The sequence below is a fragment of the Leptinotarsa decemlineata genome, unplaced genomic scaffold (genome assembly GCF_025532065.1).
Source record: "Leptinotarsa decemlineata unplaced genomic scaffold, Ldec_3_MD MMD2_tig00026328_RagTag_RagTag, whole genome shotgun sequence".
Lineage (NCBI taxonomy): Eukaryota > Metazoa > Arthropoda > Insecta > Coleoptera > Chrysomelidae > Leptinotarsa > Leptinotarsa decemlineata.
Window position 1 is genome coordinate 31,845,688 of NW_027412688.1, and position 27,511 is coordinate 31,873,198.

Sequence of the window (27,511 nt, forward strand, 5' to 3'; positions counted from 1 at the left end):
TGTATTCATCCGTGCCGAAACTTGTATGACTGAGTCCATTCAGTATCACCAATTGAACCTTGGAGATACCAGGCCAAATTCGCGGAATGTTGCATACCTACTTCAGACGTAACCACTTCTTGAGAAATCAAGAGGACTAGGTACCTAACAAATAGTCTGCTTTGCGCTGATATGTGATTGAATAACCCTGCCGGTAGAGATGTCACCCGTGGAAGTAAGAGTCCTCCTAAATGACGCTTCATCTTGAGGTGTATTCATCCGTGCCGAAACTTGTATGACCAATTCAGTATCACCAATTGAACCTTGGAGATACCAGGCACTCTCTCATCGTAGAAAGAATTATCACAATAAGGCTAGGCTCTACCGTTACGAATATTGCCCTATTAATTACTTGCGACACTTTATGGACCATGAAGTAGGTAACCAAAGGGCCCCGAATCCTAAGATGAAGTGAACACAGGCTAAACGACCTCAACTGTCATCTCTCTAATATCGCATCAAGCGCAAAAGCTTGATATGACAGTCGCCACACTGTTCCAAACTATTTGGTCTTCAAAAAAAGGCCATTAGAATAATAAATAATTTTCGTTGCTTATTATTGATTCATGATAGGCAGCACATATATTTGAAACGCATAGTCGATACCGAAAACATATTCTTCAGAAGTCAGTAGTGTAGCGCGAACCCAAAAAATCATTTAGAAAAATTAAAAGTGAGACAAAAAAAATTATAATAGCAATTCGTCTGAAAATGTTCTTCACGGGTAAATTAGGGTTAGTTGATGTGAAAAAAATGATTTTCAGAAGGAAATTTGTTAGGAAATTTCACCGATCGGTAACATAGCAATATCTGTCTGGAAATTCCAGACATGAAAAAAAATTATATCAGAAGTATTCAGTGTAGCACCTCCTTTATCAGAAAACTTTTTGATACCTCAAAATCATTTAAAAATTGTATTCAGGCTAATTATTGGAATCTATGTTACAAGCCAATGGATAAATTGCGACCCTGAAATTGTTAGATGATAATGAAGAGAGAGCTCACCTAAAATCGTAAAACTGAAGTTGAAAAGTTGAAGTTGAAATAAATGGCATACAAGATAACTGGGATAGAGTAGAAAAATAAAGGTTTATTTAAAGTTATAAAAGATTAACGCATTCAATCACTGTCGGTATCGGAATCATCATCATCGAAATCACTCTCGAGGTTACTTGTGAGATCTTCAATGTCGTCTCCTATAAAATAAATATCATTGGTAAAAATCACGAACTTATTTGTGGAAATAACAACAAAAGCCACATTAACTATACCTGTTGATTCGTCATCCAAAACCTCTTCACTCTCAACTCTGGTAGTTGGTTATCGGAGAACCACGAAAACTGGAACCGTCCCTCGTCTTCACACCATCCGAAATCTGCAGTTTTGAGATCGGTTAGAATTTTCTCATGAGCGTTGCTCCATACTTGGGCAATATATTTCCTTCGCAATAAATGTTTTTCCAATTCTACTTTGCATGGTGGCAGATTGCAGGCATCGTAATTGGATGACTTGAGATTCAGAGTTGTGGAAGCTTCGTCTTTTTTATTTTACATGTCTTTGTGAAAATGTTCAGTTGAGCTGAATCTACATTATTAATTTTCTTTTCATTGTACAATTTGTACGTGAATTCTTCCAGTATAAGGAATACTTTCTCAGTATTAGAGGTACAGCTGCCCATATCGGCAAAAGCTTCTTGGTAGCGTTAAGGATGCTTTGGCATTGTTATTGGTCTTTTGTTACCCTTGCCATATGTATTTCATTCTTACCTCGCTCTTGATGTAGATGCTCCGTCATCAAAAAAATTACCAGCGTCATAATTTGCATCACTTGACGTGGAACTATAAACATTTTCCGGAAAAATATTAGGATCCTTTGGAATCCTTACGGCTGTGAAATTTCAATAACACGTTGAATGATAGCCAACGTCCGTATCAAAACACCACGAGGTAACTCAATGTCGGAGTAAATCGATTTCCTAGCACTGTGCTTGGTACTCCGAAATTCAGCTACTTCTTTACACTTTTGCAGTGTCTCATTAGTAAATTTTTTCATTTTTCAAGGCTTTTTTCTTCACAAAACACACAACTCAGGTCCGACATTTGTTACACCACAACCGCACAACACATGGCAACTGAGTGAGCGTCATTCCAACGGTTAGAACAGCTGGTGAGTGAGCTGTGTATAGTAAGAGAGTGGCAGGAGCGTAACACGCGAAAAAACATTCCCACCGCATCGTAAGAAGCGCTCAGGCATCGGCCAAGCGACTTCAAAACGTTCTTTTCTCTTTTGTGAGTACATGCGACATTTAAAATTTCTGAAAACAGATTTTTTGTAATCCTAGCAAATATACGAATGGTTCAAAAAAAAATTATCCGGATTGCTATAATACAAGACTGCTAAATTTTATGACATTTTCAAAAATTCGCTTCAGCTATATACTACGCGCAAAATGTCTGAAAACCAACTTATTCGTTATAAAACCTATGTACATTTCCAATATTAGACAACAGTTACTCCACACCTAGTTGGGTTCAGAATCATATAATCTACTCAACTATTTTATACAGAAATAGCCTCGCACGCAATTGCTACAATTTCAACAGTTACTCCACACCTAGTCGGGTTCAGAATCATATAATCTAACTATTTTATACAGTTTCGGCCGTATTGCTATGATACATGGTTTTGGTCGTGGGCTCTCGTACTAAGAGGTTGTGAACATGTCGAAAGAACGTATTTGTCACATATTAAATAAACATTTAGGCATGAGAAAGCTGTCCGCGCGTTGGGTGCCGCGTTTGCTCACGTTAGACCAAATACGTGTTGGAATGAACATTTCCAACGCTCTGTTGTCGCAGTTTATATATAGGGGTTCCACAGGGGTCCGTCTTGGGATCTGTATTATTCTTATTGTATATCAATGTTATTGACAAACTGGACGTTCCCGCTTTTTTTACCTTATATGCAGACGACACGTCCGTTGTCTTATCATCTAATGACAATGCAACAGTGAACTAACAGTAACCAATATGGAAGAGTGGTTTGCTGCTAACCTCCTTTTCATGAACATGGAGAAAACGCAGGTGATAAGGTATCATAATAGACAGAGAGAATGTGAAGAACTATTTTTTCATAATATTAGGACGGGTGAAGAATGTGTAAAATTCCTGGGTTTACATGTTGATAAAGGTCTCACCTGGAAAATTCAATGTGAACATCTGATTTCCCACTTGAATACTATATCCTTCCAGCTGAGGAACCTAAGACATATCCTCAGTCTTGATATGCTACAACAACTTTATTATGCACAAGTCGAAAATAGACTTCGTTATGGAATTTGTTTTTGAGGCGTATCCCCCATGGCAAATGAAGCATGTATTGCTCAAAAAAGAGTTATAAAGAGTATGACTGGTCTGAAAAGAAGAGAATCCTGCTGCTATAGTTTTAAAAATATGGGAATTTTAACAAAGTCGTCCATATTTATATTTGAAACTTGTCTATACGTATTTAAAAATAAAGCTAATTTTATACTGAGATCTGATATTCATCATCTTATTACCATACAAAAAAATGATTTAGATGTTCCCCATTGCAGAACAATGATATGTTCGAAGTCACCAAATGTAATAGGGCCTAAAGTCTTCAATTCTCTACCCGATGATATTCGAAATTGTGTACCTGCACCTTTGTTCAAATCTCGCTTGAAATCGTACTTGATCGAAAAGTGTTTTTATGACGTGGATTCGTTTTTTCTGCAAGCTAATGTAATGTAATGTAACTCTATTGTGACAATTTTGTGATATTTTATTTTTTATGTAATCTAATCATCTTTAGAATATGACTGTGGTTTGTACTGTTAGTATGCCTAACTTCTGTTAATCTACTTTCTACTTTTAAGACAATTCCTATACAATTTCTTATTGTCTGAAGGAAAATGAAAATTATTATTATTATTATAGTTTAGGCGTAATAAATCAGAGTTTTGGCGCCGATTAACTGGGAGAAGTGTGTAGAGGTTAAAAGAGACTGAATTGAAAAATTTTTTGAAATGAAAAAATGTACCTTTGTTGTGTCGGAAACTTTCCAGGCCACTCTCGTAGGTACGTTAGGAGAGATGAATGTTTCAAGATATCATTTCGAAATATTTATTTTCTTGTACTATAAACCATATTTCTCAAGATACCAGTGCTTGATATATTTAAAAATAAAACCTCATTCTTCACAATATTTTATATTTTTGATTAATTCAACCTTATATTTCATTAAATACAAAGAAAACTAGCCTTTCATGTGAATGTAGCCCTCAGTTCAGTCTGAATATACACTGATTTAATTTCAATAATCAAGCTTGTTATCACAAATTTGAAATCATCTTCTCAAAAGAATCTAATTGAAATTGCTCTAGACAGTGAATAGAAACAAAAACTCATGAATAGCTGACATTTTATAACAAAATCATATATTTTATTTATATTCAAATAATAATATAAGAACTACATTACTTAATGGAAATTTAAGCGAAAAATTCACTCTTGCTTGACATCTCATATTCCAACTCCTCGTTTTTGTACATATCTATCATTCTTTGGATATCGTGAGATAGCATTTCCAACTGTTTATCATGAGTAATTTTCAACTTCTCTTTTTCTCTGCTCTGTTTAATTTGGGCTGTTTTACGTTCATCCACAAAACGCTTTTGATTATTTTGTTGCTTTTCTTTCAACCTGCGTTCTTTGTCTCTCTTGGTTTTGAGATTCTTATCACTGGTAACCTGAAAAAAAAAATAAAGATCAACTTTAAAATGTGTTGAGGCAGTCATTAGGTGATTATGTGAAAACTAATCTTCAGTGTTACATTTTCCTGATTAATTTAGTTCAATTTCATTGTTTTCCAAAAAACCCAAATTATATCATATTTGTATATTGGCCAAACAGGAAGAACATTTTTCCAACGAATTAAAGAACATAGGAGTTGTTTTGTAAATAGAAAGACCAATTCCGCATTTGCAAACCATCTTTTAGCAGAAGGACATGAGTTCAATCATGAGTACGAGGTGTTACATTTAGAAGAGAAGAGTTTGAAACTTAATCTTCTAGAATGTTTAGAAATCAATAGATTCAGGAATTCGGGTAATTTACTGAATAATCAATTAGAACTCAATAACTCTCCGTTACTGAATATATTTTTTCAAATGTGAAAATGGAACATAAGTGCAGGTAATTTAATTCGTTAGAAATTCAGGTAAAATATCAGCTACTTAAAATTCAGGTACTTCGTTTACAGGTACTTTGATTTCAGGTACTCCATAAACTATATATATATTTAGTATTGAATGTGTAGAATTAGTTGAAAGACACGCCAGATGAAGTCATTGTATGGCGAAACACGTGTTGCGTTTTTGTAAAACAATTTAGTGAAAATCTCACAATAAAGTGTTTTTGGAATACGTTTGTTTATCATATTTCATTTTTAAAATTATTATTACAATATGTTAAAGCTGAAAATATTTCAATTATTTAAAGCACTTGTACGCTATTAAAGACCTGATCGCTATTGTATTCAACATCAACCTCAATTGTCACATGAAAGTTGTTCAACATTTCATTTGAGGAAATTGACTTGGCCTTAGTTTTTCAAAAAATTCAGTCTTTTCATAAACTACACCTCACGATTTGAATTCCACAAACTTTATTTGAAAAATATATCACGACATGTTTCGCTAACACAGTTGCTTTATCAACAGTGATTATGAAATTACTATGGATCTTCCTCAAGTAAAGGCCGAATCAATAAGAAAATTTGGTCTTCCCACATATATGTGTGATTTCCATCGGAAAGTCCTGACCGCCATTATAACTACATTTTTTCAAAGCGTTATTACCCCAGAAACAAATTTGAAACATTAATATTCAAAACACGTAGTAACAATAGAAGCTTTTGTTTGAAAACATCATTCTAATATGAGAACAAATATGTTCAAGGAACACAATGATGTATATAGGGAGTAGGTTAGAGAGTGTGACGAGCTGTAAATTTAAGGTTGAATTAAGAGACAACTTTTACAAGAAGTTTTTCTGACTACAGCTTCTCTTTAGTATTGTTATGTGATATTTCCATTGTTTCCAAAATTATTTTCCAATGATATGACAAAAGCTGTCTAGGAATTATTCCTTCTGTTTACAATGGTTTATACTCTCATTATTATATTTAGAAAATAACTCGAATAATCGAAGAATGTAAAGTGCTATTCTATATCTCACAATACATCAATAAATTCATTGTAAGGACATTTGGCAAAATAGAACCGTAGTTCATGGGGAATATTCTGAGGAAATAGTATCTCAATGTTACTTTTTTTGAAATTTTTTCTTAGACATTTTCGAATTTCAGTGTCCCGTCAAGGTGTAAACCAAAAAATTTTGATGAGATTAGATGAGAGACGCTATATTTGAAACCAAGTACTTTGGGTTTTGGTGTTGAAAGATAACAGATTTGCTACTCTAATTCTTTTTAGATCTCTTTCCAAATTTTCATGAAGTGTGTCTGTACTTTTTTCATCCATAGAAATCAGAGTAACCTGGTGATTGAGTTGAAGTATATTTTGTGTAGATCTGTATCGAGAAAAGAATTTTAGAATTCACGGAGCCAAAGATCACAAAACTGCTGTTAGAATCGTCCCATTGTTAATTATACAGGCCATTAAAAAAAAACAGAAAATTGTACCATTCCTCTTTTTTACATTGAAAACTAAACTGAACAGATCTAGTTATTTAGTTGCTTTATGAAAATTGTCTAACTCTACACTTCCCTATTATTGGGAATTGCCATCCCTGTTATCAGAAATTGAAAAAAGTTTACTCTATCCGGTTTGAATAAGATTTCCGAGGATCATCTATCCTTGAAACTTTTTTAACATTGTATACTCCCCCAACTTCGACTCGATAATTTTCACAAGAGAACACTTCTCATTAAAGGTGTGTTGATTCTGCTATGTTTCATAGCTGATGTGTCTGTGAATATCCAGGGGTTAGTGACGATAGCACTCGATGCTTTTGGCGTCGAAGGAAAGTATATTTAATATATCATCTTTGTCAACTCATCGTTCAAAATTTTCTGTCAAAAAGATTATCATTACTACTATCCACTCAAAAATAATGAAGGGTAGTATTATCAGAACTAAAAAACAACCGAGAAACAAATTTACCTCTTTGGCTGTTTCCACTGAAATCTTAGCTTGCGCACTGCTCAGTTCCTTCATATCTCTGTCGTGTTTGGCTTCCAACTGTTTCATCTGAAGTACCTGTAATACTTCCATGTGTTTACGTAAAACATCCCTTTGGTCATCTAACTGATTTCTAAGGAACTCCCATTCCTGTTTACGATGACATTCCATCAACGAGCTCCACTCAAGGGTTTGTTCGGTTACCAATTTCCGAACTGCCGGATCATTCACAATGTCATTTTTGCTGAAAAATGTCAGGAATGATTTCTGAAAAATGAACACAGGAAAAAGGTACTCACTTTTTGCCCTTGATGAGCTTTTCAATGGCGGAACACTGAGTTTTTTGGACAGCCAACTTTTCTTTGGTTTGTTTTTTCTTCAAAGCATCATATTCCTTTTGTTGTTTCTTGGTATTTTTTTGAAAAGCCTTGTCTTGCTTTATTGTTTCGATAGTAATTGGTTCAAACACTGTAAAAAAATGTGACACCAAAATCGTCAGTCACCATTAGAAATAGAAAATTATCATTACCGATTTTATTTTCCTCCTTCTTCTCCTTTTTCTCGACTGGTTTGTCAGTAGTAACCTACAAAATTAAAATCAATATCTGTAAAAACCGTCATAAATAATATACTCCACAAAATTTTTGATTATATTCTCGGATTTCTAGAAGATATATATCTCAACTCAAATTGAGAAAAAGAGTTCATTGAAATATAGGCACAGATGATTATTTCTCGAACACACTGTGTAAAAATATACACTTCAAATACCTCTATTCCCATGGACGACATCTGTTCCGTTTGTCTTTGTTGAGCGCCCATAAATCCTCTTGGATCACTCAATGCGGCCATGAAATCTTCGAAACCATCAGGAACATATATTTTCAATTCGATATTGCAGAAAAGCATGGGAAGAGACATTGGAAAGTTCGCTTCAGTTCTTAGAGAGATGTGACGATAGCCAGCCTACAAAACAATTATTTTTTATAGAATTATAAGTTACAGAATAGAATAGTCATAACTATAGTTTTCAAAGACAGGAGGAAATAGTTGTATTGAAATACGTGAAGAATTAGACAGTTTGACGTTGTCCCGCATATACAGGGTATTCCTGAACGCTGTGTAAATATTTATGAATGCTTCTAAAAAACTCTCTAAAAGACTCATTTATAATATGAAAGTGTACATTACTTTTAATATTTTCTTAAATTTTATCAGAACTAGTATGTTTCTGAAGCTATCAAGTTCAAACATAGTACACAGCCTTCTGTTTCCGATGTCTATTCAACTAACAAAAACATGTTGATCTTTCTATAGGATGTTACTTTTTTCTGGTCCTAATCCTTTCAACAACAAAAGACCGGGTAAGGTAAACTTTCGTATTAAAAAAGTACCTATGCAATTGTGTACATGGTTGTTTTTTAAATATGAGCAGGAATTGTAGAGAAAAAAAATATTTTCTCAGAATATGAAATCATAAATGTATCATAAATTTACAAGAAATCCAGGTGTCTTCATTCATTAACAAGTTTCATATTTTTCACATCAAAGTACTCTTAGTTGATATTACATAATTTATACTTTATACCATTGCTTTCATTGTCTTTGCATTCAATTTATGTTCATTTATTCTTAAAAATGGCTCAAATTATCTCAGAACTTTATTCAATCATATCATTGTTTCTTCAAAATCATTGATGTAAAGTACGCACCAACTAAGATGAGTCAGCGAAGAAACGTAAAATCGTTGTGTTAAAAGACCCCGCCCACTCAAGTCATATTTCGCCAATACTATTGACATCAGTTTGTGTGGCCAACAGCTATCTATCTAAATACGCATCAAAATCTCATCTTAGTTAGAGCGTACTATAACAGTTTATAGTATGCCATTAGTAAATGTATTAAAAAAATCACTAATATCAAAAAAAAAGATGTCAAGTGCATAATTAATGGACGAGGTTTGAAAACACTGCTTTGAAGCACTCTCATATCATTACTGAGTTCATCTCAAGAAGCTTATTGATAAGGAAAAAAGATATTGAGCAACTGTTTCAAAACTAGTCTCTTGTCACAGAAATGTATAATTCAGCTAAACATACCTGAGATAGATAAGAATAATTGTGTCAAAAAACTGTGATAGGCATGAAAGTAGTTGTCCTCACAGTATTTCATTGTTCTGGATTTGGTTCTCTGGTTTTTCATTCCATCTATGGTGGATGTGGTTTCGTTCCTATTGGTTCGGTTATTTGACTTACTCTATGTATAGTTGAGTGTGGGTAGCCAGACTTTATATTAAATCCCTCTTCTTTTCTATCAAAAACTGTGTGTGTTTTTATTTCCCATCTCTTTTCTATAGTAAAAACGATGAAAATTCAAAAACGATGAAAATTCAAAAACACAGCAAAAAGGAAAACCAAAACATAAAGTCTAGCTACCTGCACTCAACAATACACACAATTCAGACCAAATTACAAAACCAATAGAAACGAATCCACGCTCACCAATGATGGAATGAAACCAGCGACCGGAACCGATCCCTGAACAATATAGTATATGATAGGAGGACAACTGATAATGTTTAACGCAGTTATAGATGAAATGTCAGTCATAAGAACCTGCAGACCAGAAAACTCGGAAAAAAGCTTTGCTACGATTATCTCTGTCCGTGAAAGTTTATATTTTCAGTAAAAAATATTTTTTGAAGAAAAGATAGATTCAAATCAGAAAAAATAGGACGAATAAAAAATGTATTTGTTATTGAAGAGCAAACATCGATTTTGTTCAAGAGATAAACTAGGACAATCATGCAGGATAATAGAATTATAAATCAGGGCACAACATATCTTCCAAGAGAAGCATCACTAAGATACTGGATGTCGATGCGTTCTGTCTCTGCACCACTAATAGAAATCTCAACAACCAATTGGAAAATATCAGGATGTTTTTTTGTTATTTTTTAACAGAGGATTACACCAAAATAACGAAAAATTTGAACCCCAGTACATTATGAACAATTTCCATAATTGTTCATAATAATATTAAAAAAAAGTGGTAACTTGCCTGCAAACCATCCAGAGGTAAAATTCTTTGGCCCAGAAGCTTTCCATTTTCGTCATAGACACCGAATCTCAATACTGCCAAATCTGGTAAAACGACTTTCCTGAATAAAAAAGGTTCTTCATTGTACACTGGATTGAGACCATTCTGAGGGACCAATCTCGTACGAAATTCTCTTCTGATAGTATCTGTAGGTAAACCATACATATCTACCTCAACGTAAGTGCCAATCTGGAAAAACAATCTACTGGGTCAATATATCAGGTGATACCACTTTTAATAAATGAAATTTAAAAAATCTGATTGTAGTTATAATTAAAAATGTATAAAAATATCACTCACTTTCTTGTCAGACAAAAATTGTCCGGCTATTACTTGGACAGCACACTGGGCTGCGATTACTCCGTCAACAGGACATTCAGCAAAAGGATCGAAAGTCCTATCATGACGTCTCATGAAATCAGGTTTCAGCAAATAACCGCAATTACCGTTGTATTCGAATTTACCTTGATTCAACTGCATAGGCAAATCTGACGTTTGAAAGTTCAGTGAAACCATCTGACATCCAGCATTCCAAAATACCTTTCAAAGAAATAAAATAGATTGTATTATAGGTTTTGGGAAAGAAAGTATTATAGTTATATCAGTGATAAGAATATATTCTCGTTGATCAAAAAAGTGGCAAAGCTAGAAAAACGAATTCATAAATGGAAGTAAAATTTGTTTGACCTTAAAATTAGATGATTATGTTATATATTAGTTTTCGATAATCTCAAAACTAATGAAACAGTTTAAATCTATTTTTGAAAAGTATTAAAAGCTATAAAAAAAGTTTGGAAGTCCTTTCAAGATGTAACAAAATTTTATTTGCAACTGTTGTTGAATACATTAGAGAAAATATCCTAAAACGAAAGAAAAAATATGGTGTCAGAAGTGGTATTTTTCGATTTTTGGATTCTTTATGATCCAGTCCTCGGTAAGAATTAACGTCTGCCCACTACCAAGATTCGACGCTTGAGAGTACATGGGAATGTACATACCTGCGGCATATAATTTGAAGAGTTGGCACGAGCTCCGCTAGGGTAGATACGTGACATTTGTCTTTTGTTGTAATTAACAAACTCTATGGCCTGCGTTTTCAAGTAGTTCAAACCATTGGGCTCGGAGAAACTAGACATGTTGTGGTGAATATTTTTTTCTAAAAACAGCCAAAGAAAAAATTCGATATTTTTTCACCAATAAATACTTTACCTTCAGCAACATCGAATCCTTGAAACTTCACTGGTTGAGCATAATTCACCATCGAACTCAACCAAGGATGCACATTTGTGGTGGAGCCTGTGTGTATGGGCCTAGGTATAGCTTCTCCCTCTGGTAACCCCACTTCTGCAGGGTTCTAAAAGGGTAAAAGTACTCATCAATCCAACATGAACTATAAATCATTCAATATCACCTCGAGGGAAATATCATTTGGAAGGTCCGGTGGAACAGGTCTATCTGCACTGGCATTGGCATCTTCTTTTTCTTCATCCTCGATAACAAAATCACCCTGCCTGAATAATTCCAACTCTTCTTTCTCCACTTCTGGTTTCAATCTTAAAATTAAGGGCAATATAATTTTTAAGGCAGTCTCCTTTCACGAAGTAGAGTATACCTTTTGTTTTTTATCAAGATTTTCCTCTTCAAAGCACAGGGTGGCGGCAGAGGGCACCCAGGTTCCAAAGGATACTCTTCCAAAGGCTCTTTCAAAAGCAGATCACCTTTTTGAAGGAGGTAAAACAATTAATGATCTGTGGTAAGAAAATCAATTCTAATCTAAGGTAGTTCTCAAAGTTGTAATGAAAATAAAATATTCCTCACATTAGAAAAGTTTCTCTAAGTATGAAGAAGATGTACCAATTTCATTTCCTGTACATTAAATTAGAAATCAATTTCTATTCATTATTATTGAAAAAAATTATTTTAGTTTCCTAAATGATTTAGTAGGTGAAGACAAATTTGTATTTTTGGGAGGCTCAATATCTTCATATGTTGTGAAAATATTTAATTATAATAATAATCTCCTTTATTTCTCACATAAATTGTACACTTCATATTTGTGACCAAGAGCTAATAAACAGGAGAAAAGGGCGGAGTTCATTCCATTTGGAGACACGTCCTCCTCTGAAATGTTTCAATCGATCAATCAATCAATGTACTTTATTGTCTAAGAGGAAAGACTCTTGTTGACAAAGCATGGTTTACATGTACAATACCTATTAATTTGTCAGTGATTTATATAAAATGGTTAAAATTTGCAGATATAAACAATAGATAATACATATATCTTTTGTCTAGTTGTAAAAAGAACAAAACATAAAAACAAAAATATATAAGTAAAAATATATAAAAATGTTTTCATCTTTCGATGAAATCACACATAAATATAGATAATTTAATCTTATAGATAAAATGCAAGAAGCTACTGTTAGCCCAAGATACTCTCACTATAATACTCCTGCAGGCTGTAGTATCCTTTAGTTAAAAATATGCTCTTGACGGTTTTCCGAAAGATTCTCGGGCATGATATATTTTTTACTTGGCTCGGCAGATGATTGAAGAGTTTTTTACTCTCAAATATGAGAGAGTGTTTGGTTAATGTCGTTTTTGGTAGCGGTAGGGGTAAGTCGTCTTTTTGACGAGTATTATATGGTCTTACAATTGTCATATTTGATTTTTTCTTATGCATCAAGCACACTGTTTCAAGGATAAAAATATTGTATAGGGTCAGAATTCCATGTTTAATAAAAAGTGGTTTACAGTGATCCCTGGACTTAGCTTTTGATAAATATCTGAGAGCTCTTTTTTGTAAGACAAATACTGAGCTCATTAGCTGATAACAGCAAAAACCTCAGAACGAAATGCCATACATTAAGTGTGATTCAATGAGAGAAAAGTAAGCCATTCTGCCTGCCTTTGTTCCGAGTTCTGTAGTGATAACTCTGATTGCATAGCAGCCCTAGGCTAGGTTTTTGTTTATGTTCCTTACATGGTCATCAAATCGTAATTTATCATCAATGTATATACCTAAGAATTTTATGCTGGTATTGTTATTTATGATTTGTTCATTCAAGGTCAGATTTTCATAATTGAACTTGAAGGTCAGAATTTTGGTTTTATTTCCGTTGAAGCAAAGATAGTTTGAGTCACACCAGGTTTTTACTTTCTGTAAGTCTAGAAAGATACGCTCTTTCAGAATTTCTATATCACTTCCATGCCATAGTATGGTGGTATCGTCTGCAAACATGGTAAAGGTTCCATGTATATCAATCTTACTAAGGTCATTAATGTAAATAAGAAAAAGAATTGGACCAAGAACGGATCCTTGGGGAACTCCCCATTTTATTTTTGAGATATCAAAAGAACAATTCGGCAATTTGACAATCTGACTTCGGTTCGAAAGATAGCTTGCAAACCAGTCGAGTGTCACTCCTCTGAATCCATAGCAATATAATTTTTTGAGCAGTACTCTGTGATTAACACAATCGAATGCTTTTGAAAAATCACATAATATCGCTCCAATAGCTCTTCCATCGTTTAGGCCAACATACAGTTCATTTAAAAAGTTGAAAATTGCATCACTTGTGCGTTTAGAAGTTTGAAAACCGAATTGTACTGTAGATAATATGTTATGTTGGTTCAAGAATGCCAATAATCTCTTTTTTACATTTTTTTCTATAACTTTTGAAATGGTAGATAGTAAAGCTATCAACCCCAAAAATGCTGCCCAACTTTATCAACCTTATCGAAGTATTAGCATCATTACACATCTTTCCATGAATGTTTCAAATGTATATAAACAAAAAAATGAAAAAAAAAAAAAAGAGAAAAAATAAGCTATTTCTAGCTTTGAAATCTGTTAACACTTTGGACCATAAAAGTTTCAGCTGAAATAACAACTCTCTTCTTGAATTAATCATTTACATATTTAGAAATCACAGAATTTCCATACTGTTTTAAAATCTGTTTTTCCATTGAACAACTATTGGCCCCTTACGAACGACAACCCTCAGAAGTCTAATTTTGTTCGAGCTAAGGATTAATCAGGTCTTACTTTTCAACGTGCAAGTCTTAGCGTGGAAATGAACATTAGTAGTGACGTTTTTTTATATCTTGTTTTCAAGATAAAATTTGTACAACTTGGATGTTCAAAACTGAAACTATTGCTAGCTGAAGTATGACTCACCTAAAATTTCATCACAATATTTGGCAAGTTTATGTTGCTGTGTCTTACAACAATGGTTTTCGAACGACAGAATGACTGGGTAATCAGATGTAACGAAGGCTGTGTCCCTTATGGCATATATTACATCTTTAAACAATATGTCTGTACACATTGCTCTGCCGTGAGTAATGATGGGTTCTTCATCTTCACCTCTCCCTGGAAGAAGCGCCCAATTTCAGTGAATCAATTACAATTTATTTATAGTGTTGGAGTCTTACCATCCCAACAATCCAACTCTACACACCGACAACCCGCCAGCAACACCTGTCGATACATTTCCACCGATGACTTTCCTCCAAACTGTCGACCTGATAAATATGTATTATGACTAGAATTTATGTAGTAGGCGCAAAGAGGTTGGTCCATTTCCATATAAATATCGAGTCGATCCAGAAACACAGGAGCATTCTCATCAGACATCAAATATCTGGAAAATTAATAATAATAATCTCTTTATTTACTCAGATTGATTTGTATAACCACAAGAGCAGAAGTACAAATGAAAAAGAGGAAAACGTCAATGTACAATATTGAAAAGAAATAAAACTATACGAAATAGATAATGTCACAAAGTTATAAATTAAAAAATGTGTAAAAAATAAAATAAATTATATCTATATATACACATATATACATATACACATATATATGTACACATATACACACATATATACACATATCACATATGTACACATACACACACATATGTATACACATATATACACATACACGCATATATACAACATACACGATGTATACCACATAAATATAATAATAGATAATTGTTTTCTATACACACATATAGTATTGGATTACAAATAAAAGTCATCAATACTGTAGCAGTTCTTTGACAGAAGAAGTTGCTTCAGTCTTGATTTAAAAATGTGTAAATTTTCAGAATTTCTGATATTGTCGGGGAGTTTATTAAAAAGTTTGCAGCCTTGAAACTCAAAACTTCTTTGGAAAAGAGCAGTGCGATGTTGACTAGATAATAGTAAGTGGGCATTCCGAGTAGAGTGATTATGACAGGCTCTGTTAGCAGCTAAAGTGTTTCTATTTCGATAGATATATGTGCAAGCTTCCATTATGTATACTCCTGCTAGCGTTAATATTTTCAAATGCTGAAAAGTTTCTCTACAAGAATCTCTATAGCCCAACTTAGCAATGATCCTAATAGCATACTTTTGTATAAAAAACACACGAGTCACGGTAGAGGATGTGCCCCAGTTAAGGATGCCATATCTAAGATGCGAATTGAAGTTTGCGTAATAGACAGTTAATAAAATACTTTGACCACAATGGTGGGATAGAAACCTAAGAGAATAACAGGCTTTTCTAAGTTTATTACATAAGTGGTCAATATGTGTCCTCCATTGAAGTTTGTCATCAAAAATAACACCCAACATTTTTGTTGACTTGGTTAGGTTCAATTTTAAAGCAGTATCATCAAACAGATTCAACCCATATTGTTGCCCAGTATTCATCTTGAAATTTAACAAGTTAGTTTTGGCTTCATTCAACATTAAATTGTTTTTCTTTGACCACATAATAACTTTTTTGTAGGTCTCTAGAGCTGTGTTTTTCGCGGAGTCCATATCGTTTTCAATAATTAATATATTAGTATCATCAGCATAACATGTACAGTGAATGGCCGAGTTCTTATTTAGGTACACTGATAAGTCATTGGCAAAAGCTAAATACAAGAAGGGTCCTAGAATGGATCCCTGTGGTACCCCATCTTCAATATTTCTTTCAGTACTTAGACTTTTTCCAACTTTGACTACTTGCCTTCTCTTATATAAGTATGAGTTTAGTAAGGATAGGGGTATTACTTTGTCAAATGGAAGTAAGAATAGACTTGTCAGTCGGTAATCAAAATGATGATTGATAATTTTGGGTTTATAGAAGGGCCATTTTAAAAGTTTATACAAAGATAGCAAACGATATTTTTTGGTCCGGTTTTATTATTTTTTCAAAATACTCGCATTTAAGACTGATTCACGACATTTGCATATGTTCAAACCAATTTTTGAAACAGTTATTCCACTTAGAACACTCAAAAACATGGTTTTGGAAGACTTCACCAGCTCCTTGAGGTGAAGAAAACTGCTGTGCATTAATTTTTTGTTTGGTATAGGGAAAGAAAAATAAAGGTGTTCGCCGGTCGATGTCTTTCGACAAAAAGAAACTGTTTTCCTTCTGAGTTAAGAAAACATCAGAAATCTTAACTCAGAAGGTAAATCGAACAATTGGAGGACTAAATATAACTAATTCAATTAGTCCAACTCTGTCAACTCTTTTAATCCAGGACTTATGTTCAAATATACTTAAAAACCAAAATGAATTCAAACAGGTGAGAGACATGCACCTCAGTGAAATTAGACAAAAGATTATTTCTTTGCATCATTTTGTAAATACAATATTGAAGCGAATGATCCTACATCCTTAGGCATGAAACTATTTTTTTAATTCTTTATTTCCACAAAGACAATATGCGGTTGTATAGTAAAACGTCATTAAAATAAAATAGAGATAATGAAAATTAATTATAGTAAAAGAAGAACAGATCTAAGAATTATTAAAAAAATTCTTCTAGGGTATAATGACGACTATCTAACAGATATGCTGCCAGTATTTGTTTAAAATTATACAGTTGCTTTGAAGCCTTCACATATTCAGGAAGATTATTGGAACGTTTTGGACTAATGTATTCTGGCCCAGAATAAGTCACTTTTAATTTCACAATCGGTACAAGAAACTAGTTTTTGATTATTGAATAATTTGACTTATTTTCAAACACATTTGAGTTACAATATTATATTTTTTAAAATACTGTCTACAAGAATCTGTGGGAAATATTTGCCATACAATGCGTTTTTGTGCAACAAATATATTTTGTGCTGAAGTTGACCCTCTCCAGAAACAAATATCGTACCTAATTCTAGAATCTACATGAGCATAACAGATACTAGTCAAAAGTCAATACTGCTCTAGTCGATTAAATTAATGAAAGAAACTTCAGGGAGTTGAGTTTAGGTATGAGATGTTGGCAATGACTATTCCAATTCAGGAATTCATCCTTTCATCACTTTTTACCAATATGTTATCTAAATGTTTCTTAATAATAATAAAGTTTATTTTATTATTCAATGTATACAATTTCAAGTAACCTATTACTAATACACTACTGAGAAAAAAATAAACAGGACACCACGGAAGAAACTTCAAAAGAGTTTATTGTGTGTGGTATAGCCAACCTATTGAAAATGAAAAATTAGTTCAATTCATTCTTGGTGAAGTAAACATAAAACAAATAAGGTATAATATTGAATCAACTCGTGCATAAACAGTCGAATAGAGGAAAGAAAAAAAGAAAATAGACGAATAACATTGTGTGGAAAAATTCAAGCTGTCAATGTTGAAAATAAGTGGCAACTTAACAGGCAAGGTAGTGTTGTTTCAATTTTACTGGTTGATGGTTTCACGAAATATATCGTCATTACAGTTTCTGAACTGGATATTTTCAATTTTTTTCTGGTGATTGTGATTATAAATAACCTTGGTGTTTTATCTGTGTTGAAAAATAAATCGTTCTCATTAAATATCCATGCTGTATGAAGAACAGTCCAAGAAATCTAAGGAGATTCAGACAAAATTGACTAAAAAATTTCAAGAGACAAGTTTTTAAAAGTTTCCGAGTTTCAAAATGAACGTTCAAATCATTTGTGTTATAGTTTAGGTGTGACTTTTCTCAAATTTATATTTACCAAAAAAAAACAGTAATAGTACTACTATACATTCAATGATCACATTTTCTATATGAGTAGAAAACACTCCAAAAAATGTTCTTTTTTTGTAGTTCTCTGTGTATCAACATATTATAAAATAGCTAAATATAACACGATTATTTTGCCACATAGGATTATTGTGGTAGCTTACTTTACGAGTTCAATCTGATTACACTTTTATTTTCACAGAAATTATGAAATTGCTGTATTGGATAAATGTTACAGTCATTGTTCAGCAATTTGAAAATATGCATCTCAGACACTATCAATAAAACGATAAAATGGTTCAAAACATTTTTTGTTCTTTATAAAATCATCTATATTGTAGAACTGTGTCTCATAGCTACTACAATTGAATGATTACCTTTATTATACATCATAAAATCCTCTACAAAAAAGATTTTGAGCACTATTTTTGTAAAAAATCACTGTTTCAAAAAATCGCCTCTCAATTCATAATATAAATTCTTTAATAAAAATCTTAGGAACCTGTGTTGTGGAGTTGGTACCACTTTTTCAGCATATATTGTGCCAGTACATACGTATGGTGTGAATACTAAATATATTTATATTGAAAGAAAGGAGTAACAGGTTTTCAGTCAAACCCAGGTATCAATAAAAAACTCACTCTATCTTTATATTACGTATCGTAAAAATTGAGGTTTGTTTTTTGAAGCTGCTTATGACTGAGAACCCTTCCTGAAATTATTTTGATATATTTATATTTATATACTCTCACCTCTGAATATTCATTATTATTGTTCATAATTCTATTCTACCTTATTAGTCCATCTTTGGTTAATCTGTTGGCTAATTTGGATTCCTCATCCTGTTCGTAAGTTTCGATAATTTCTTTGGCACGTTTTTCATCATACAGTGGATACAATATCTCATTCAATCTAGGATCCCTTTGTTTTTCATTAAGAAAATTAATGAATTGGTCGACATTCAAATAGTCCGCTTGTCCTTGAGTGCTAAAAATATAACAAAATTCTAAAGATAACTTAAACTTATTAATATAAAATGTAATGCAATACATTTCATTCAAAATACTGCAATATTACCAAACAAAATAAGCTTATGAAATTCTGCGACTTACATGCTTCGAAACAGTTCTTCGATATCATTCCTTGGACAAATTTTATGATAGAGAGCATAAAACTTATCGAAAGTAAAAGCTTCAGGTTCAATGCTGTCTCCCTTTCCAGACGGAAGGTCTAGTTCTGATAATATTTGGTAAACCAGTTTTTCGGTTTTTCCTGAGGCAAAAGTTCTTGCGATTACTTTAACTGGTATGTGACCTTTTTGATCTACTGAAAATCCAAGTCGCATCCAACTAAAAAATAATTTCATATAACCTCTTCTTCATTTAGAGAATGGTAAACAAGAACAGATAAAAGTTATAACACATAAATCTATCCTTTAGAATAATTCCATTACTATTTTTATTGAAATCATTAAACACTATGAAGGAACAGGAACAACATAACAAATCATATATGCACTTTTACACTATCTCTTTCTTTCATCTGCAGACATCTAATGACAGACTTTTCACAACTGTACAGGCTCTTATTCATAAACTGCTTTGAATTTATGGTTTCTTCTCCCATTTATATTATATAACAACTTCATTGTAGCCAATGGAACACTCTGTGTTAATTTTTTTTAATTGGTCTTCAAGTTTCTTGGAAGGATCTCAGGACATTGACATGAATTAATAATAAATAGTAAAACTGGCACCTCTGGCGAAGAATAAATCCAAAAACAAACACTTTTCCTTCTGTGGTTATTTCATAAGAGAAAGCAAGAGGCCACTGAATTTCCGAATTGGTGAAAATAAAATGAAAGCCCTATGAGAAGTATGTAGTGAGTTGGAGACGGCAGTCATTCTGGACCCACATCAAATGGTCCAAAGCTTAGGTCATTCAAATGGAGAGACGCTGATTAAAATTGAAGTTCAAGGAAGCTACATACATAATGAACATAATACTATCACACAACACAGTCTAATTTCTTTGAGAAATGGAAGCATCAATCAACTTCTAATATTCATATTGGTTGTTTTTTTTTCCCGGAAACCAAATAAGTAAAACCCTGAAAAATGGCTACATGAAGCCATTTCTAACAAAACATTTCTAACTTTTATGCCTCTCACCAACAAACTAAACATGCTAAACAGATGGAAGTGTGCACATATGTTCGATACGAGTTTACCAACATAAAAAAATCGCTAATCGAATGTATGTAGCCCTGGAAACATTCACGTTATTTATTGAACAGACTTCATACGTACGTACCATATATGGTACGGTATAAATTAATGACAGTACTTATGAAATACCCAGTATATTTCATTTAAACAAAATCTAACTGAATTGTCCTTTTTCAGAATAGGTTGTATATGTGAAAATATTTATAAGCTTACATGTAACATAAACGATATGGAAGCCTGACAAAGTATAGTAGGACTATGTATATTCAGACTCATACATACACCATACAATATATGTCTCAAAGAATACTTAAAATATACAAATAACACTCACTGTTTCATCAAAGCTGTTCTTGGGCAGATATTTGCATTTTTATTATTATGAGTGATCTTCCTCAAGCCTTGCTGCCATACCTGTTATGAAACAAGCCATGCAAAACAATATGCGAGTTATTTTTTCAAGAGACCTTCATAAAATAAAAGAGACTACTGAGAGTGAATTGATTAATGAAACTTCATTATTCTACAATATACTTTTATAAAGTATTGAACTGCATAGACCATTAGACCTATGTGGAGAACTAAATGATATATTGTCCTGAATATTCGGTAGTTGCTATTAATGAAAAGGGTCTATGTTTCTAAAATATTCTGAGGTATGCATTGTTGCCAGTCACACAGTTTTTTATATCTTATTTATTCAAACAGAACACCCTGTATATTACAAAATTTTTGGATAAGTACTATGTTTAATTTTGAACAACTTTCATTCCTATCAGTTTTTTGATATCTCAACCCAACGAAATTCAACTCAACAAAATCTTGTTTCAATATAAATTCCATATCTGGTAAATGAATGACACTAAAAAAGTGAAACCCACCAGATGATGAGAGAAGATATGAAACTTTCACAATCTGTACAGAATGTTGAGACCATATTCACAGAAATCGTTCCTTTAACACAGGGTTTAAAGTGGGGTACGTGTACCACTGGAGGTACGCCATTGAGTCATAGGGGGTACGCTATTAAGTTTGCGTAATGGCGGCAGCTAAGCTGCCTGGTAAAAAAGCGGGTTCTTTGAGTGGAAAATGTCCCAAAAATCAATCTTTGTCAACCAATTCACAAAATGTACAAACTACGTCGAGTCCTTTTGGGTGTACTTTAGATGAAAGTTCAATTTCAAACATTAATTTTGCAAAAACGAGCGAATTACAGAAACACATTTCATCAGCCTCAGAAGAAAACTTTGAAAATTGGATTTATGAGCAAAGAAGAATCTCAATACCCAATAATTACTCAATAATTAAATATATTCCTCTTTTTGTGTAAAGAAAACTTCGAGTTTACCTTCCTCTTCAAATCTTTATACTCCACTTTGAGTTATGGACTATATCTGTCGATTGAACCATAAAATTAGGTTTAGATGAAAGATACACTAACAATAGATTACAGTTCCATTTCAGTACAGAAAAATACAAAGAAACACACTTTCATATACACTGATGGTTCAAAGAAAAATAACAAAGTCGGTTTTAGAATACACAGACATATCTATTAACACGTACACATGGTAATAGATAGAAAACATGAATAATAAGTTAGCGCGGATACAGAGATATACTAACATAGAAGGTAATGAAACATTGGATAAACTCATCATCATAGGGTGTGATTCAAGTGTAGCAATGAAAATTGAAGTAGATCAATCAGAAATTAAATCGATTTCAAATTCAAAATCAAACACAATTTTGAGGTAACCTTGGAAAATCTGTACAAAAGTAAAGGATAGAATTTACATACAAACTTTGGTTTTCCAAATTCCCATACATAGTCAGACGTCACATTATGATGAAAATGGGAATAAAACATTGCCAAACCAAATCCCACCTATTAAAAATCGAAATTAACAGTCAGCTCACTGTGAATATGGACGAAATGAGGACATAGATCACCTATTTTTCAAATACCCAATTTGAAAAATAGATTTTACTTTGAACACGTTTCTGAACCTTGTGGAGTTCGAGCTCTAAAATATACTAGAGAATGTTTATGAATGATTCAGACTAAGTATATCATACTATAATTGAATTTACGAACCCAATTTAGACGATCATGTTGCCAAGCGACAAGTGTTCTGTCAGACAAGATTGACAGCTGTTACTATCGTCTCTTCTGATTAATATCCATTAGCTTACCCAACTTATAAAGAAGACACTAAAACAATATTCAATATATCTTGAAAAACACTTAAATATTCAACAATTTTCATCACTCTGTAGCCACTTTTAACTATGAAATATCTCTCAACAGAAATTGGTAAACATAAAGGAAAATATTTTCATCAAAAGCATGCATGCAATATATCCTTTCTGACTTACTGTTTTTTCAAACATGTCATGGGACAAAAATTATTTGCTTTCACATTATGGGTAATTTTTCTTAGGCCATCCAACCATACCTTCAAAAAGGATTATGACAATGACTTCCTATGAATGTAAACCAAGTATCATATGATTCAAAATAAAAATGTTTAAGGTGCTTTTTTGAAAAATTGTATTTTCATTTCAAAAGTAACTTTCAGTTTAATGAACCATGTTGATAAAAAGTGGGAAATCATATTTAGCAAAGTAAATTGTTATTTTTTGATCACATCAACAAAAGCTGAAGTACATTTAATATCATTTTCTCAAAAAAGGAAATAATTCCTAACGACTTCTAAACAATCAACAAAATAAATTCAAACTTGTTTTTTTGACAAATCAATATCATTCTTCACATATCACACAACACAAAATAGAAATATTATTTGAAAGAACAAATTGACAATGTCTTGGCAATCTAATATCTCAGTGAATAATTTGAAATACCAACATAATCATCAGATGAAAAATTATCACTGAAGTCAGTATTGAAATGAATTTTATTCTTTGTTCAAAAGTCAGATGAAAGTGTCATAACAAAATTTCTACAGAATTCGTAAGATTTTGATACCAACTATTTCTTATTAACTTATAAAAATGATTACGGGTTCCATAACCTTTGGGAAATTTCAATTTGAGAATTATTGGGTGAGTTGGTGTTAATTCTGGTAGATATATGACTACAAAAATATAAATTTTGGGAATATATTATTGATCAACTTCAAGAAAATGCTGTGAAATATTACAGAACTTTCTTTTTCAACTTGGCTTTTGGACCAGTTATAGTAAGGTGCACGTTATTTTTTGATATACAGGGTGTTAATTAAGTATGTACTATAAATTTAACAGACGATTCTTTAGGTAATTTTAAGACGAAATGTTCATATAAACATGGATCCGCAAATCCTTCGTTCTCAAGATACAGGGTGTTAAAATAAAAATTTTAAAAAAAATTATTCATAAATATCTTAAATATCCTTTACCTAATTTTGTTGTAATTTCTCGAGTGTCTCGAGACGCCACTGGACTTGATAAATTGAATCACATTCGGGCTAAATTAGCTCCTTAATGTTATGAATATCATTGCCAAATTACAACAAAATTGTTGTAAAGGATATTCAAGATATTCACGAATAACTTTTTTTATTTTTATTTTAACACCCTGTATCTTGAGAGCGAAAGATTTGCGGACCCATGTTTATATGAACATTTCGTCTTAAAATTACCTAAAGAATCGTCTGTTAAATGTATGGTACATACTTAATTAACACCCTGTATACTAGAATGAGGATCATCGAGCAAAATTAATATGAAATGTCTCATTATGTTTCAAGAGATTACTACTTTAATCAAGCACCACTTTTTTATTGACTGTTTCCAGAGGATTTTTATATTTGAAAATAACAAGAAATCAATGAATACTGAAGTATTGAAAAATATTATTTACCGTAGCAGTTTCAGCATTTGGACACACAATGTGTTGATAATTGATGTTGATATAATCTGTCCCACTGCAAATAGTCAAGGATTTGTTTTCAAGATCCGTTCCATGTTCGTTAGTCAATTTAGTTAATATTTTCTGATCTTTGGGTACACCTCCAGCTCTAACGTCACTGACCTGGCACAACTCGATGACATCGCCTTCCTAATAACAAGCATATAATAATATAATAAGCATAAACAATATTGTTTCTTTCAAGGGGATCTCACTACCACGAAATTGACAAAATTTTATATGTGTTTCTTGTTCAATTAATTTTTTTTATTAATAAATAGAACTAAAAATTCCAATTATTCTTTCTGGGATGGAAATTTTATTACAGATGTATAAGAATATTTGACGAATTTTAACACAATTTTCATCAATTATTGAGACATGCTACTCATGGTTATTTCAAAAACAATTTTTATTGGACTTATGGGGTTTTTTTCTACTGATTAACGATTCTGAAGTCAAAACATGATGCTCCGGTCCACTTTCAGAGTTACAACCATTACAAAATTGACTTATTTCAGAAACTCACTTTTGGTACTGAAAAGTAGTAGAATGACACCTCATTTTCACTGTCTCGCATATTGTGGGCATTTATTCACTTGCTACTTCTATTTTTTTCCATTTGATTTCTTTAAAATGATCTATCTGTGAACAAACTACATAATATAAGATACTATTTTCACTTCATTACCAGAAGTGGTTTCCTGAAATAGATAGATGATATTTCAAAGTTTCAACTTTTGGGTGACACCACATTTTGACTTCAGATTCGAACAGTGGACAAAACTACAGCTTGTCAAATCTAGGAATGGAGAAATCTTTCTCTCTCTCTCTTATCCCTCTCTCTCGCTCATTCTCACTATCTTCCAACGAACTAGATCTAGTGAGCAGGACGATAACGGAATTCAGAAAGCTCTTCCTACATTTGACAAGCTGTACATAGTTAATTTTATACTTGATAATGGGATAAAACCCGAAATCGGACGAAAAAATAAAATAACTGGTGGAAATTAGACAAAAGTGTTTTCATTAATTTCATCAAAGTGATCATGAACTTCCACAAAGTAAACTTCATCAATTACACAGATATGTATGTGAGGGTAATGACATCTACCTTCACGAAGACAACATCTATGGAAGCAACAGAGAAATCAATTCTCGAACATCAAACATAAGAGAGGCTTCCCAAGGTAGTCAGTTGCAAAGCCTGTCTTTCACTGCAAGACAAACTAGTTGTAAATTAGAGCCCAAACACAATGCATTTATGATTCAACACCAGACAGCACCATTTTGACATGCCAAGGTCTCATCAATGGAACTAGGCTGAACCACAAATGCATTGATGGACTCAAGTGTCCTCAAAGGACAAGCCTTAGTAAGTTAAGGTAATAATATCTTCCCTTACGAAGTCACCATCTATGGGATCGACAAAGAACTGGATCCTCGAATATCAAAGAAAATCTGTTTAAAATCTGTTTTTCCGTTAATCAGCTGTCACCCCCATACGAACGACAACTCTCAGAAGTTGAGAAACTTGTGCGAGCCAAGGACTAACGAGGTCTTACCTTTTAACGTGTGATTCCTAACACGGTTGCAGAATCATCCCAGCTTCAACCAGATAAATTCTCTCGAGAAAAATATCTGGTCGAGGCAGGAATCGAACCCACGGTCTTCCGATCATGAGTCAGGCGCACTACCACCGCGGCCAATTCCAATTCCAAAGCTTATATTTTAAAAAAATCAGAGGCAATTGTGCCACAGTAAACATTGAATTATAGATATTAAAACTTATATGTCACAGCATTCAGTATTTATTTTTAAACTGAAATACCTAAATGTATATAAAATATGAAATGTTCTAGTTTCATTTTTCATATTCAGTATGTATTTGCATTTTGAAAGAATATGTGAATTTGTTTGGATTTCATCTGCTAGACGGCTCTTTAAAAAAATAAACAAAAAAGTATAAATAGGATTTGGTTTTTATCTAGCCAAAACACATTAAAAAAGCTTGAATACCAACCTTTCCTTCACTTTTCCAATAAATGAAGAATCCATATTCATCCACTTTGAATAATGCCCGTTGTTCCAGTTCAACATTATCCTTGTCTTCCGTCCATCGATCAAAAACACACCCCGACAAAAGTGGTTCTGGCACGGGAATATGCCAATCGAACTCGAATTTCTTCGTCATGGCGAAGGCCTATTCATAATATCAAAAACTCACATAGTTATAGTTTCGAGTGTTGATAATTTCAGAAAAGTTGAAGTAAATCATATTTTTCCCATTCCTATACAAAATGTTTACAATTTTCACATAATTATTTTCAGTGACATTTCGGTAGTTTTGACAGTTTCTTCTGACAGATGTCAGCTCGTCAGACGACAGCTGGTTTTTTATCTGGGGCTGCTTTCTTTTCGTCTTTGATCACATGAACACACTTAAACATGACAAATCTTATTCATAAGTCAGGTTTTTTATTTATAAATAAAATAAAAAGTAATAAATTTTATAAAGAGTAAGCATATTATGTATACACGAGTTTTTGGTTCATTAGTTGTCATCAGTACGGAATAGCCACAGTATTCCGTGACCATACCATATGGAATACTGTGGTATTCCGTAAGGTGCAAGGTTGAGCAACATTTGCAAGTAGGAAATAATACAAATGCATAGTCATTCAGAAAGCCTTTGGTTAGAGGATTCACTTAAGCCACCGTGGATGCAGTTTTAGCTACCTTCGTCACGTCCGGGACCAAATGTTGCCCATTATCGCATAACATATCCAGTTTCTTGAAAACGCTATGGACTCTCACTAAGTATCTGTCGATTCCATCACATAAGACATTTTTTGTATAGAATTTTATGTACATTATTTCAAAAGAATGATTATTTTTTTGCTTGAAGCCGAAGTTTTTGAGTTTTCCTTCTTAAGTTTCCACCAAAAACTTAAGAAGGGATCTTTAGAGACTCCCCCTCCACGAAACTCTACCCCTACTCAAAATATTA

General features: G+C 32.8%; 1 protein-coding gene across 4 annotated transcripts; it reads right to left on the bottom strand.

The window, feature by feature from the left end:
* Positions 1 to 4,465: 4,465 nt before the first annotated feature.
* norpA (no receptor potential A) lies at positions 4,466 to 26,881 on the bottom strand. Of its 4 annotated transcripts, none has more exons than XM_023174270.2 (18): positions 26,525 to 26,881; positions 24,454 to 24,651; positions 20,920 to 20,999; positions 19,470 to 19,706; positions 19,150 to 19,344; positions 14,801 to 15,009; positions 14,544 to 14,738; positions 11,973 to 12,078; positions 11,772 to 11,913; positions 11,570 to 11,714; positions 11,359 to 11,516; positions 10,661 to 10,900; positions 10,322 to 10,549; positions 8,033 to 8,227; positions 7,791 to 7,845; positions 7,561 to 7,729; positions 7,244 to 7,505; positions 4,466 to 4,810 (listed from the first exon to the last, which is right to left on the bottom strand). In XM_023174270.2, exons 1-18 carry the CDS (start codon positions 26,693 to 26,695, stop codon positions 4,553 to 4,555), a joined length of 3,243 nt encoding a protein of 1,080 aa, XP_023030038.1. In that variant the 5' UTR covers positions 26,696 to 26,881; the 3' UTR covers positions 4,466 to 4,552. The 4 variants fall into 4 exon arrangements, with proteins under 4 accessions (XP_023030038.1, XP_023030039.1, XP_023030040.1 ...); XM_023174271.2 differs by lacking the exon at positions 20,920 to 20,999 and adding an exon at positions 22,965 to 23,044; XM_023174272.2 differs by lacking the exon at positions 26,525 to 26,881 and adding an exon at positions 22,965 to 23,044 and having other exon boundaries at positions 24,454 to 24,591.
* Between the last annotated feature and the right edge of the window lie 630 nt (positions 26,882 to 27,511).

Coding starts and splice junctions, on each gene's coding strand:
- norpA (XM_023174270.2), bottom strand. CDS start 26,695: ATGACGAAGAAATTCGAGTTCGATTGGCATATTCCCGTGCCAGAACCA. Junction 11,914..11,972: donor ATCTTGATAAAAAACAAAAG/GTATACTCTACT, acceptor CTTAATTTTAAG/ATTGAAACCAGAAGTGGAGA. Junction 10,550..10,660: donor AATTTTTGTCTGACAAGAAA/GTGAGTGATATT, acceptor TTGTTTTTCCAG/ATTGGCACTTACGTTGAGGT.